At 39.1% G+C, this 14813-nt stretch overlaps 1 protein-coding gene across 4 annotated transcripts in view; it reads right to left on the reverse strand.

The window, feature by feature from the left end:
- Positions 1-7405: 7405 nt before the first annotated feature.
- The window catches only part of TWSG1 (twisted gastrulation BMP signaling modulator 1), a 66175-nt gene continuing 58767 nt past the window's right edge, over positions 7406-14813 (reverse strand). For all 4 annotated transcript variants that reach the window (XM_045065374.1, XM_004742710.3, XM_045065372.1 and 1 more), the window contains 2 exons: positions 13842-14108; positions 7406-10505 (listed from right to left, as the gene is read on the reverse strand). In XM_045065374.1, the coding sequence (XP_044921309.1) occupies positions 10324-10505; positions 13842-14108 (449 nt within the window). In that variant the 3' untranslated portion in view covers positions 7406-10323. The remainder of the gene's footprint in view (positions 10506-13841; positions 14109-14813) is intronic.

A 14813-nucleotide genomic window follows, 5' to 3' on the forward strand; every position in this document is an offset into this window, starting at 1 on the left:
CATAAAAGCCATCTATGAAAAACCCATAGAAATATCATTCTCAATGAGCAATAACTGAGAGCTTTCCTCCTAAGGTCAGGAAAATGGCAGGGATGTCCACTGTCACCATTGCTGTTCAACACAGAACTAGATAGACATCCTAGGTTCAGCGACAGACAAACAAAAAGAAATAAAAGCCATTGGAATCGGCAAAGAAGAAGTCAAACTCTCACTCTTTGCAGATGATATGATACTTTATGGGGAAAACCCAAAAGACTCCACCCCAAAATTGCTAGAACTCATAGAGGAATTCAGTAAAGTGGCAGGTTACAAAGTCAGTCACAGATATCAGTTGCATCTCTATACATCAACAATGAGACAGAAGAAAGAGACATTAAGGAGTTGATCCCATTTACAATTGCATCTGAATCCCTAAGATACCTAAGAATATATCCAACCAAAGAGGCAAAGGATCTGTACTCCCAAACTATCGAATACTCATGAAAGAAATTGAGGAAGACAAAAGGAAATGGAAAAACATTCCATGCTCATGGATTAGAAGAAATATTGTTAAAATGTCTACGCTGTAGAGCAATCTCTAGAGTTAATGCAATCCCTATCATAATACCATCAACTTTTTTTCATAGAAATGGAAGAAATAATCCTAAAGTTTGTATGGACCCAGAAAAGACCCTGAATAGCCAGAGGAATGCTGAAAAAGAAAACCCCAGCTGGTGGCATCACAATGCCAGACTTCAAGCTCTATTCCAAAGCTGTAATCATCAAGACATATGGTACTCGCACAGAACCAGACACATAAATCAATGGAACAGAAAAGAGAAGTCAGAAATGGATCCCTAGGGGTGCCTGGGTGGCTTGGTGGGTTGAGCCGCTGCCTTCAGCTTGGGTCGTGATCTCAGGGTCCTGGGATCAAGTCCCACGTAGGGCTCTCTGCTCAGTGGGGAGCCTGTTCCCTCTCTCTCTCTCTCTCTCTCTCTGCCTGACCCTCTGTCTACTTGTAATCTCTCTCTGTCAAATAAATAGAATCTTAAAAAAAAAAGTTTATTAAAAAAAAAAGAAATGGATCCTCAACTCTATGGTCAACTAATCTTTGACAAAGCAGAAAAGAATATGCAATGGAAAAAAGACAGTCTCTTCAACAAATGGTGTTGGGAAAATTGGACAGCCACAAGCAGAAGGATTAAATTGGACCATTTCCTTATACCATACACAAAAATAGATTCTAAATGGATGAAAGACCTAAATGTGAGACAGGAATCCATCAAAATCCTTGAGCAGAACATAGGCAACAACCTCTTTGATCTCAGCCACAGCGACTTCTTGACAGACACATCTCCAAAGGCAAGGGAAACAAAAGCAAAGTACTGGGACCTCATCAAGATAAAAAGCTTTTGCACAGTGAAGGAATTAGTCAACAAAACCAAAAGACAACTGACAGAATGGGAGAAGGTATCTGCAAATGACATCTCAGTTAAAAGGCTAGTATCCAAAATCTATAAAGTACTTATCAAACTCAACAGCCAGGGAACAAATAATTTAATAAAAAATGGGCAGAAGACATGAACAGGCATTTCTGCAAAGAAGACATCCAAGTGGCCAAGAGACACATGAAAAAGTGCTCACCATCACTTGGCATCAGGGAAACATAACTCAAAACCACAATGAGATACCATCTCACACCACTCAGAATGGCTAAAATTAACAAGTCAGGAAATGACAGATGTTGGTGAGGATGTGGAGAAAGGGGAACCCTCCTACACTGTTGGTGGGAATGCAAGGTGGTGCTGCCACTCTGGAAAACAGTATGGAGGTTCCTTAAAAAGTTGAAGATAGAGTTACCCTAACCCAGTAATCACACTACTGGGTATTTACCCCAAGGATACAAATGTAGTGATCCAAAGGGGCATGTGCACCCCAATGTTTAAAGCCCCAATGTCCATGATAGCCAAACTGTGGAAAAAGCCTAAATGTCCATCAACAAATGAATGGATAAAGAAGATGTGCTGTGTATACACACACACACACACACACACACACACACACAATGGAATTTTATGCAACTGTGAAAAAAAAAATCTTGCCATTTGCAACTGGTGGATGGAACCACAGGGTATCATGCTGAGCAAAATAAGTGAATCAGAGAAAGACAATTATATGATCTCACTGATATGTGTAATTGAAGAAACAAGGCAGTGTATCATAGGGCAAGAGAAGAAAAAATGAAAGAAAATGAAACCAGAGGAGGAGACAAACCACAGGATACCTTAATCTTAAGAAAGGAATCAAGGGTTGCCGGAGGGGAGGGGTTGTGGGGGATGGGGTGGCTGGGTGATGGATATTGGGGAGGGCAGGTGTTGTGGTGAGTACTGTGTGTAAGACTGATGAATCACAAACCTGAAATAAATAATACATTATATGTTAATAATAATAAAAAAGGTCTAGGAAAGCAGATTTAAAAAGATTATACGATCAATCACAATTGTTACTGAGGTTATGGCCATCTTTATTGTTAAAACTGAACTTGTTTTACAAATTAATCTTGATTTGGCTATCTGATAAAAATGAGAGTAATTATAGAGAGAAAATGTGTTTTAATACATCTTTGTAGATATTCAATTTTAATACGACTTATTATAAGCTAAACTAGAACCTGAGTTCTTCTGGTTTCCTCAAATATCTGGCTATGGTTTTCTAACTAAGGTTTCCAATCTTCTTCCATTCTCTTGACTGAAAGTCATTAAAAATTAAAGCTTTCCTTTTTCCTAAAACCCTGAAACCTGATATGGGACAGCCTGAGGTCAGCTTCAGAGAAACTGCCACAAAACTCACGTATAGACAGTCTTTGTGCCGCTGAAGTACGGGCCATTCAAAAGGATCGCCAGAGACATTTGATTTACAAACCAGAAAAATTCACCTGATTCCCACTGCCTATTCCCACTCCAGCTGAGGATGCTTTCAAGCCTGACATTTAAAAAACTCACTGGCAGCAGTTGAGGCTCAGATATTGGGTTTGTAATTTGCTCTAGCCATTGACTTATATTTTTCTTTTGTTTCCATAAAAGTGCCTCTTAATTATCTGACTGCTTGCTAAACAAAACAGTCTATAAGATGGGTAACACCACATACTACACAATTAAGGCCAAATGACTTCCAAAATATTATCTTTTTTTTTTCCTTTGAGAGAGAGAGAGAGCAAGTGTGAGAGAGCAGGGGTAGGGTGGAAAGGGGCAGAGGGTGAGGGAGAATCTTAAGCAGACTCCACACCCAATGCAGAGCCCAATGAGGGGTTCCATTTCACGACCCTGAGAACATGTCCTGAAATCAAGAGTCAAATGCTTAACCGACTGAACCACCCAGGCATCCCAGTATTACATTATTTATTAAACACTAATGTAACTCAAATGTTTAAAGCAGTTCTACAAAACAGAATGGCATCAGATGTCTTAACAGCAGCACAAGGAAGAACATGTGTCATTATTAAAATAGAATGTTGTGTCTTCATTCCAGATCATGACAAAAATGTGACAGAGTTACTTACAGATAATACTCACCAGATGGGTGCTCTTATAGACTCTACATTGTCACTTAATGACTGGTTGGGTGGGGGACCTTAAAAGGTCTTTTTATCACACTTATTTTTACCATATTAATCCTAATGTGTCATCTCTTTTGCTTTGTTCTCTCCTATTGTCGAGTTACATGTAAACAGTTCCTGACTCCTTTGCCCAGTCAACAGATGATCCTCACTTCTTGAAAAAATCCTTCCTCCATGTCCATGTCTGGACTCTGCAGCAGTGGCCTTCTATGATTATTATTCATAGGAACAGATAATGACCAATTTTGGTCCATAGGTAGGGATACCCCCATAACCCCTATCAGCTCGAAGTTACAGAGGATGAGCCCTTTACTCTTCAGCAACCTTACACATTTAAGGACTGAAAATTGGTCAGCGGGGAAACTGATGAGGGACAGAAGCAGGAAAATGTTTACCCTTAGTCCAGAAAGCTGACCTGAAGTCTACATAGTTTTTTTTTTTTTTTACATAGTTTTGATAAGCATGAAATATGTGCCCATTGTTATACTCTTTAAGGGTAAAGGTATATTTCACCTATAGTTAATATCAAACTGAATAATAGGCACTAGAGATATCTTGTAAAAGTAGTTTTACAAGTAGAAATTAAAAGAAACTTCTGTAATCTGACACTCCCTGCATACCCCCTTCCCTTTGATACTAAGTATCTAACCACCAGCCTCACAGCAAAAAGCTCAACTCTTTCTACCCATGGGTACTATCCCCATGCTACTTAGATAAAATAAGCTGCAACTGTAAAGGTCTCAAGAATTCTTTGTTTACTGCTGTGTTCAACTAACCCACATCAAAATGAAGAGGTCCAAGGTGGGCCTGGCTGAGGAGAGTCTGGGGAGGCTTGATGAAGACTTGGGCCTTTATCTGAGTTCAATGAGGAGGCACCATTTTAAGTGGAAGTATGATAGGATCTGCTATCCTTCATTCATCTAGAGAACATGTGTGCCTGCCACATGTCCCACACTTTAGGGTGCTGGAGTACTGTGTTTAAAGCAGTGGGACGCCTGGGTGGCTCAGTTGGTTGAGCAGCTGCCTTCGGCTCAGGTCATGATCCCAGCGTCCTGGGATCGAGTCCCGCATCGGGCTCCTTGCTCGGCGGGGAGCCTGCTTCTCCCTCTGCCTCTGTCTGCCTCTGCCTGTGCTCGCTCTCTCTCTCTGATAAATAAATAAAATCTTAAAAAAAAAAAAAAGCAGTGATAAAAAAAGAAACAAATTCCCTGCCCTTGTGGGTTTCACATGCTGGTAGAGAAGAACAAATGATAACTAATGGATAAATACTTTCAGAGAGTTAGCTGATACTAAAAAGTAAAGTGGTAATAGGATTGTGACTGGGGACGGGCTGCTACTTAAGAAATGGTGATAGAGGGGTGCCTGGGTGGCTTAGTCGTTAAGCGTCTGCCTTCAGCTCAGGTCATGATCCCAGGGTCCCAGAATCGAGCCCTGCATCGGGCTCCCCTCGCTTGGTGGGAAGCCTGCTTCTCCCTCTCCCACTCTCCCTGCTTGTGTTCCCTCTCTCGCTGCCTCTCTGACAAATAAATAAATAAAATCTGAAAAGAAAGAAAGAAAGAAAGAAAGAAAGAAAGAAAGAAAGAAATGGTGATAGAGATATGTGAGCTGAGCCCTGAATTAGAACAAGCAAACGCAATCTGGATCAACAGCTGAGGGCAGCAGGGGAAACAATTCATGCAGACTTGAGGGCGGAATAGATTGGTGTGCTGAGGGAGGGTAAGGCCTGCAGCGAGGGGAGTGGGAGGGTGGGAGGAGGTGGTGAGACAGGCTGAGATGACAGTAAGCCTGCCCCAGGACGAGGCTGAGAGAAGGAAACCACTCTGCGAACGGCATCCTGCAACATGTCTTAGCTCTTTTCTTAACTCTTCTTCTTTTTTTAAAAAGATATTTATTTATTTATTTTTGAGAGGGAGGGGAAGAGAGAGAGCGCGAGCACCAGTGTCGGGAGGGCAAAATAGAGAGACTCTTAAGCAGATTCTTAGCTGAGCCTGGAGCTGGATGCGGAGCTTGACCTCATGACCCTGAGATTGTGCCCTGAGCTGAAATCAGGAGTCAGATACTTGACCGTCTAAGCCACCCAGGTGCTTCTCATAATTTTCTTTAAATCAAGTAAAATCTGACACAGAGCCCTATCACATCCAGTATCTGCCAAGAGCAATGGTCTATTGCCTACCCTGAATCTCACAGAATCCTCGAGGCAAGTCTAGGGGCCCGAGACTGTGAGGGCTGGGCTGCTAACAGCTGTAAGTTGAAACCTCTAGAAAGAGGCAACTTCAGACTTTGGAGCCAGGCACTTGAGGGTGCACTGAGACCTGCGGCACAGTCCCTATGTCTGGGAGACCTAGGTCTCTTCTCCTCTTCTGGCAAAGGCACTCAATTCAGCACTGCCCCCCTTCCCCAGAGAATCCCCTGAAGCAGGTGAAACTGCTGGAAAACAAAAGGCAGGTTGTCTGCTTTGCTCCTACTTCCTACTAGGTAACCTGAGCCCTCTGAGGCAAAGGAGCATTTCAAAGGCAATTTGCTGGGAACTGGAACTGGGGTTGGGGCAGTAATTACCTGCATGTCTTCTAGAATGACCCCTCTGGCTGCAGCACGATGTGTGTCAGGAAGGCTGACAGTGCGATCATTTTTTGCCACAAAGGAATTTCAGTGGTAACTGTGTCTAAATTCAGTGGCTAACTTCAATCAAATGAGGATATTTCTGACATCCCCCACCGTGACGGATGAGGGTACTGCACGTTCCCAGGCTCCTTTCTGGGTCATAGCACCACCCAGAAGGGCAGAACTCTTTTCTCTTTGCTTTTGCACTGAGAGTTCTCACCTCACAACCTGGACCTTGGAGTTGTTGCTGACTCCATCCTTCTAGCATGGACTTCAACATAAAAAAAAAGTAAGATGAATTTTTTTAAATTGGTTGGGAAAAATGTAAGAGGCCCAAGAATCATAACTCATAACATCTATAAGCTAATGCAGTTTAGCTGCCAGCTTAAGGAATTCAAAACCTGTCAGGTGTGGGTGCTAGGTGGGGCCAGCCATACCAGAGCCTGCCTGCCTGCTGATTTCTCTAGCTGGGATGCTCCCTCCCAACTCTGCATCTCCGGATTGACCCTCTGCTTCTCCGTACCCCGTGGCTCACTGCCACTGGACACCTGCAGCAAAAGAACAACTTTCCTCATCAAACGTACAGACCTTCTTCTTCTTCTTTTTAAAGATTTTATTTATTTGTTTGACAGAGAGATGACAAATAGGCAGCACGGCAGGCAGAGGGAGGGGGGAAGCAGGGCAGTCCTTCTTGAAATGAATTCTACCTCCCAAATTCCTTAGTTCTCTCATTCCACTAAGTCACTGAGGCTGCCAACCTGTCCTCTTGAATTTTTCCCTCTCTAGATCCTCTTGTCTATTGTGCTTTCAGAATGTAGATTCTGTGAAATAACACTGATTCTACCATAAGGGGCTAGCCTATGGCTCTCAATTCTAATAACATAACCCTGTTATGTTTATATTATTATTATCACTATGGGAGAGCAAGGAGTGATTTTCCTACCTTGACCTTCCAACCATCAGATAGCTCTCCTGAGGCTTACAGAACAAGGAGAATGTTAAGTGTGTCATTTCAAAGTTTCCCCCTTATTGGAATAAAGCACATGAAAAAGCAGAGAACAAACTGTTAAAGAGCCTTTGTTTCAACACAATCTGCAGGGACATCCAGAGAGAAGGGGACATGCTTTCCTTAAACTATAACCTCATTAGACAGAAATATCAAACTTATTCTGGTGTTTCTATGCTGAAGTTAACAAAAAGCATGACACACTCATTTCAAGTTTTTATTAAAATACTCTTTTGCTTATAGGGACAACCAAAGGAAAAAATACATAATTTTGTATGTTGTAGATCACGTGAAACACAATTAACAAAGGCCCTGGGGAATGTAGAATAGATTTTTAAAATCTTCAAAGAAGCTTTCACAAAAACAAATTTTTTGAATAAGTGGTTTATTTGTATCTACCTCATTTTTCAGAAGTCTTAGTTTCTTTCCTCTACTTTGATGCTACTCTCCTTTATAAATAATTGTTCAAATATTCTAATATCTTACCAATTTTGTTTTCTGAATCTTTAGAAGTAGTTTTTTTAAATGAAAGCCTCTCTTTATAGCATTCTATGTAAACAAAGATTTACTTTACTTGAATTATCATTTGATTTGGTGCCACTATTTTGAGTACAATTTCTGTAATAATTAGATGCTAGTGGGTTGGGGAGGGACAAAAAAACTAACTAGGAAGGAACCTTTTACATATGGCTTTTATAATACCTACTGATTTAGTTTTTTTTTTTAATCTAGTTATAGAAAAAGTTAACAACCTAATTTTTGAATTAAAAAAAAGATTTCTTTCTTTCTTTCTTTTTTTTTTTTTTTACCAGAGCTTCAATACATAAGTGAATTGTACATAGAATGGTAATAAAAGGTCTAAATTTTAGTGGGGGTACTGATTTGTCAAATGTTATATTTTTAATTTGAAAACATTGTTATACAAAACCTGAAATATATTATAAACTGGAAATGGAATCTTTTAAGTGAACTCTATCTTTTAACCTCATCATAAATCCCCAAAACTATGCAAAATTGAATATAAAAATTATCATTACATTTAGGGGTAATTTCCATTGGGGAAAAAGATGTAAGGAAAACCAGGCCAAATACAACATGGCTCAAGAAATTACCCTCCCAGTATAGGGGCAGAAGAAATACTACACTTAAGAATTTAATAATGAAAGCCTAATCAAGGTGATAAATGCAGTTAAAAAATATTTGTTGACATATTTAAGGCAACATTAAACATGCCATCCATTAACACAAAAAGATTTCTTTATTCATAGGTATAAAATTACTTTGAAGAATAGCAAAATGGAAATGAAGAAGCTGGATGCAGATTCTTTTAAAACTCTTTTTTTTTTAAGTTTAAAGTTTTTAAGAAAAGTTTTAGCTTTATAGGCATTAATGAGGAAGGGGAGCTAAAATGCCTTCAAGGCACTTTTAAACAGAGGCATTCTAGGTAAAAGGCAGAAAAAGATATCCCAATGTTTTCCTATTAAAAAAATATACAAGAGCTAAATTTCAGCTATTTTTTAAAAGGCCAAAAGTTTGTGGAAAGTACCTTGTATTCATTAGAGTTGTCTGAAAGAACAGAAAAGGTACTAAGGCTTTAGATTTTATGCTAATCATGATATTACATATGATCTTGTAACTAACTACTGTTCATATAATGAATACAAAGTATCTAAAAGCTTATCTGTTTCTATGTACTAAAATATTTAGACATATAAAGATATTTCTACATGTTACTTGTAATTCCATAAGGTACTGAAGAAATTAATAATTTTGTAAAGTTATGAATCTCTGTAATATAAATATTTATGTTTTAGATTCATGCTTGATGACTGGGATTTTATTATGATGAAGGGTACATGTATTTAAGCTTATCATTATCGAAATATGTAAAACAAAATAATCTATAATGTATTTGAAGTTAACATCATCTTGAACAGATCTCTTGTTCATTTCATAATCTTAACTTCCCACTGTACGATTGATTACTTGTTTAATAAGAACATTCAATCCAGACAGAAACCTAAAGATTATAATATAACAAAATAATTAATGCAAATAGTTTAAGGTTTGTTTCCCGGAAGAATTGTCAGTATTTTCAACCCTCCCTGCTCATACCCATCAGTTTCTTCTTTATCCCCTCCTATCATTCATCGTTGGGGAACATGGCCCTGCCCATGCTAAGGCTGAGTGGGCTCATTCTCTCTCCCCAGCAGCACCGCTTCTGCTTTCAGTCTTGCCATCTCTGTAAACGGGCCAAGCTGCTTCTCTGGCGCTCTAAGTAGAGTCTGATTTGGCAGGCATTTCCCACTCCTAGTGCTCTTTAAGCTGGTAACTTAAGTCAGAGAAATGCTGTAGCTTTCTCATTATTTACCTAGTGGAATATTTAATGCAGTGATATAGATGTGCTTTGAAATTCCTGTTGAAAATTCTTTGCCAGTACCTACACCAGTACTTTGGGCAGGGGGCGTAGAAGGAGAATCTTCCCCAAAGTTCTGTCAGCACGTGTATTGCAGGATGGATTCTACTATGTAAAAGTTTTAAACTGTAAAATGTAGTAAGCATTTACTTTCTAAAACCAACATTACAAGATTTGAAATTAAGCTTTTGACAGTGATTTTTACAGGAGTTCTCCGGGTGATATATTTGAGTATCTACCCTATTTACAGAAGAGATAAACGAGACAAGGCACAGTGAATGATGTCTAGTGTGCAACTGGAAAAACTCAGCATCTCAGGAGCAGTTAATGAAGAAACCATAACTTACGTTAAGGTCCTCGAACACTTTCAAAACCAAAGGCTTTGGGAATGCTAGAAGAAAAAGACCTCAGGCTTTATGTTAGAGACCTCAGATCTTACAAGGAATTCTCTGTGTACTTGCTTCTCATACGACCAAAGCTGTAAATGTATAGAGAGGAAAGAGCTTATTGCCAGTGGGCTATAAAACCAACCAGAGCAGTTATACTTATAATTGAACACATTAATGCATTCGTCATACTTTAACTCAGTCCAAATTCTTATATTTCCTTAACCTGCTGGCATCCTGGTACAACCAGTAAACCTCACCAAATAGTTTTTTATATCGTTCTTGTTGACTAAAATGCTTTGGTTTGCATTCTTCTCCTTTAAAACATGCAGTTCATACATTTGACTGTTTTACTACCATAGTCGATGCACTCTGGACCAATGCACTCACAGCAGGCGTTATGGAACCAGCGATATTTGGATGCTCCCATGGACTCACAGGATATTTTACACTGATGTATGGACATGCAGTCATCAAAATAAACCACAGTACACATGTGTTCTGAAAAACAAAAAATTAAGAGCTCAGAGCAAGAAAGAGGAAAAGCAGGAAATGCTTTATTATCTGGCAGATATCAATAGTTATTCTTAGTTCCCTTACCGCTACTCTGCATGAGGTGTAGGGAAAAAGATCACATTTGTTAATTAAACTGAGAAGGAGGTCAGAGTCCCCCACTCCAGCTGAAGAAGGCAGAGGGACGTCCTTAGATTCTAGACTTTGATCTCAAAGTTAAGATTATCGGGCTTAAAATTTGCTACACTTCAGAACTGTGTGTGTTTTTTTTTTTAAGATTTTATTTATTTATTTGACAGACAGAGATCACAAGTAGGCAGAGAGGCAGGCAGAGAAAGAGAGGAGGGAGCAGGCTCCCTGCTAAGCAGAGAGCCCGATGCGGGGCTCAATCCCAGGACCCTGGGATCATGACCTCAGTCAAAGGCAGAGGCTTTAACCCACTGAACCACCCAGGCACCCTCAGAGCTGTGTTTTTTTAAATTGGGCATTTCTGATAAGAATTCCTTAGAGGAGCGAATTCTCCAACTAAAAGGAGTTTGAAAAATACTGTGTTAGGGGCACCTGGGTGGCTCAACTGGTTGAGTATCCAACTCTTGACTACAGCTTATAAAATCAAGCCCCACAGTCCAGCTCTGTGCTGGACATGGAGCCTGCTTAAGATTCTCTCTCTCACTGTGGATTCTGAGAAACAACCTGATGGTTTTGGAGGGGAGAGGGTGGGGGCTTGGGTGAGCCTGTGGTAGGTATTATGGAGGGCATGTTTTGCATGGAGCACTGGTGTGGTGCATAAACAATGAATTCTGGAACACTGAAAAGAAATTAAAAAAAAAAAGAAAAAAATATTCTCTCTCTCACTCTCTCTCTGTCTCTCAAAAAAGAAAAAAAAAAAACTCTCTCTCCTTTCTCTGCCCCTCACCATTCTTGCTCCCTCTCCCTCTTAAAAAAAAAAAGAAAAGAAAAGAAAAAAAGAAAAAATACTGTTCTAAAGTTACACTGAAAATTTACAATAATAAGATAAAGCAAACTTAATTCAAATGATGCAAAGTGGTTAGCAGCACTTAGCACAATTCAACATTAGCTATTAAAAAATACTCTTATTATCAGTAGCAATTTTTAGTCTTGCTTTCAACACAACTATTTTGTTTCAATATTTAGTTCTCCTGGCCGTTTATGCCATATAATGACCCTGCTAGGAGGATAAGGTACATGAAATAAATAAAAGACAATAAAAACCATTAATAGGGAGTGTATGATTAAACTCTGTTATTTTACAGAGCCATTTATAGAACTGTTCAGTCACCAGGGGTCTGAACGGTAAAGAAAGGCTTAATGGAAAAAACTGGACTTGTATTAGGAAGAAGAATTAAAAGCAAAGTTGCCAAGTAACAAAATAAGGAAAGTCACAAGGAGAGCAGTGTAGTGCTATGGGGAATGGAATGGAGGCAAACCCACTGCAGTGAATGGTTAGCATCAGGAAACAGCAGAACTGCTACTGAGTTATCAGGTCAAAAGGGAAAATGGCGAGGCCAGCATAGCAAATGAGGGATTGGCAGTGAGCGGGGGGCTTTGAATCTCAGGTGATTAGTATCTACCAAATTTCTTTCATTTATTTATTCAACAAGTATTAATACCTACTATGGCATAATAACCCCTAGGACTCAAAGAGTAATCAGAGAATCCAAGGAACAAAGTAGAAAATGAAAGACCTAGAAGTTAAAAACAGACGACAAATCAAAAAACAAATATGGGAAGAAGGTAGTTACAGGAATAGGAGGTAGTTTATTCCATCTGGGAGCAAGGGGTTCCTAGAGAAGGTGTCAAAGGGAAAAATTTTAACTTTGCCTTGAAAGATAGTTGGTATTTCCAGGAAATGTGGCTGCCTGGTAATTATTTCATTAAACTAAATATTTGGAAAAAAATTTATTAATTATTATTTAATATTTATTATATAGATTACATTTTAGTGGGGAAAATGGTAGTACAATATCTGAATAAGGCACACTCCATGTATTTTTGTTATTTTCCAAAATCTAGAATTGTCTTTTAAGTAATTTAACCAAAAACAATAGGAATTCTTAATCTGAATATCATTAACAAATGCTGTTTTGCTTTTATTACTGATGTCCAAAGTTCACACTATTTCACATAGGCAGGATTGTAATAAGGCGCACAACAAAAAGCCAATTTAAAAAAGAATAGGGGTGCCCGGGTCGCTCAGTCAGTTAAGTGTCTGCCTTTGGTTCAGGTCATAATCCCAGGGTCCTGGGATCAAGCCCCACATCGGATTCCCTGCTCAGTAGGGAGTCTGCTTTTCTCTCTCCCTCTGTCCCTGCTCATGCTCTCCGTCTCACTTGCTCTCTCTCATATAAGTAAATGAAATCTATTTATGTATAATTTATGTATATTTCATCTCATATTTTAAGAAATAACTGCAATGTTCATAATTGCATTATTTTTCCACAGTAAAATTGTACAGAGCCTTTTATTTGAATATATCAAAGACTTTATAAAAGTTACATGTCCTGTACATTCAAAAATTAAGGAGTGACTTATCCTAATAAGCATTCTTTTTTTTTAAAAAAGATTTATTTATTTATTTATTTGACAGAGATCACAAGTAGGCAGAGAGGCAGGCAGAGAGAGAGGAGGAAGCAGGCTCCCCGCTGAGCAGAGAGCCTGATGTGGAGCTTGATCCCAGGACCCTGGGATCATGACCTGAGCCAAAGGCAGAGCCTTTAACCCACTGAGCCACCCAGGTGCCCCCTAATAAGCCTTTTTTAATATGCTTCTCAAAGATATATAGGCCATTCTTCCCTTTAGCTTCCAAAAGTAGTGGAGTTAGTTTACACCTGGAAATTAGATGTCTGGAATACTAACTTGCTCATAACGAGAATTAGCTGATGACCTTGGCATCATTTATAGTACTAATGCTATTACAAAAACGTGACCATCTGGACACTCTGAACATTATCTGACAACGAGCAATGCCATATTAAGCAAGGAGTGCCAAAAAAAAAAAAAAAGCAAGGAGTGCTGTTGCTATCTTATGGAAAGAACAATTAAAGCCTAACACAAATAAACCTCAAAATTAGAACCAGGTTATTTGTGTTCCATCACAACTTGTATCACTGAGGCTATGAAGGAGTCGTGACAATATGCATGATATGCTTCCTTATCTACTTAAGGACTGGGGTTATTAAAGTCCAAAATTCATTTAAGACTAGACAAACTCAAAGCCAAAAACTGCTCTAAAAGGTAATATAGGTTTCACAGACCACACAGAAAATGATGGGGCAAGATGGGAAGTCAACTGTGGGTAGTTACCTTTGTCACTGGAATAAGGTGCGTGAACATTATTGCTAGGAACAGACACATTTTGATGGTGTGGCTGGTTCACAGTTTCTAAAAATGAAACCAGATTTTCATGATGTGAGAGTTCTTCTGCAACAGGGAAGGAAACAATGTTCCAGTTCAACTGTGTGTCTCCTTCTGTGAGTGCCCGGAAGAGAGAAGGGATTGGCTCATGAAGCTCTTCCACAGTGCTCTTTGAGGTTGGAGGTGTGTCACTGTAGTTTCGAGGATTGCACATACCTAGGTGAGGAGAAACAAAGAAAATAAAAGTTAATTTTTCTCACTGATTGGAATATCATGCAATATTTTTAGTTAATGCCTTACAATCAAAGCTCTAACATATTAAAATTAACTTGTTTCTAACATTATATATAGCTATTTTCCTAACTTTTTTTGGCCGAGGGCCCTTAGAAGTGATGATGCCCCTGAAGCATAGAGCACGTCAAGTGCCCAGAGGTTGCTTTCTAAATACCTATCCTAAGAGGAACCAGATCTGGAGAAAAGACTGATTCCAGGGCTGGGCCAGGGAAAGTACAAAATGACCCTGGGATACTGTTCATGTCTAAAAATAAGGAAATGCTCAGTGAATGATGGGATGTATCAAAAAACACAGGAAGCAACCGGAAGGGGCTCCCACTGGCCAAATAGACAACTTTAATGTCAAAATAAACAATGATAACAATGGATCACCCCCATAAATAAAATAGGAATAAAATAGGAGTTCAACAGTTATGTTATTTAAAAATATATAAATAAATAAATGAAGAAAAAGCTCCTCCTTTTAATAGAGGGACCAACTGGTAAATGTAGAAGGAATGAAGGGAATAGAAAATCACCACCTGACAACTATCACAGAGGTGTTTCATTCAGATGGGAGCGGTCAATGGATGCCAAAGCTGGTGGGTGGAGGTAAGATGAGGAACATATTAAAGTACTCATAGAAAA

The sequence above is a fragment of the Mustela putorius genome, unplaced genomic scaffold, assembly GCF_011764305.1.
Source record: "Mustela putorius furo isolate JIRA1106 unplaced genomic scaffold, ASM1176430v1.1 tig00003858_pilon_pilon_pilon, whole genome shotgun sequence".
NCBI lineage: Eukaryota > Metazoa > Chordata > Mammalia > Carnivora > Mustelidae > Mustela > Mustela putorius.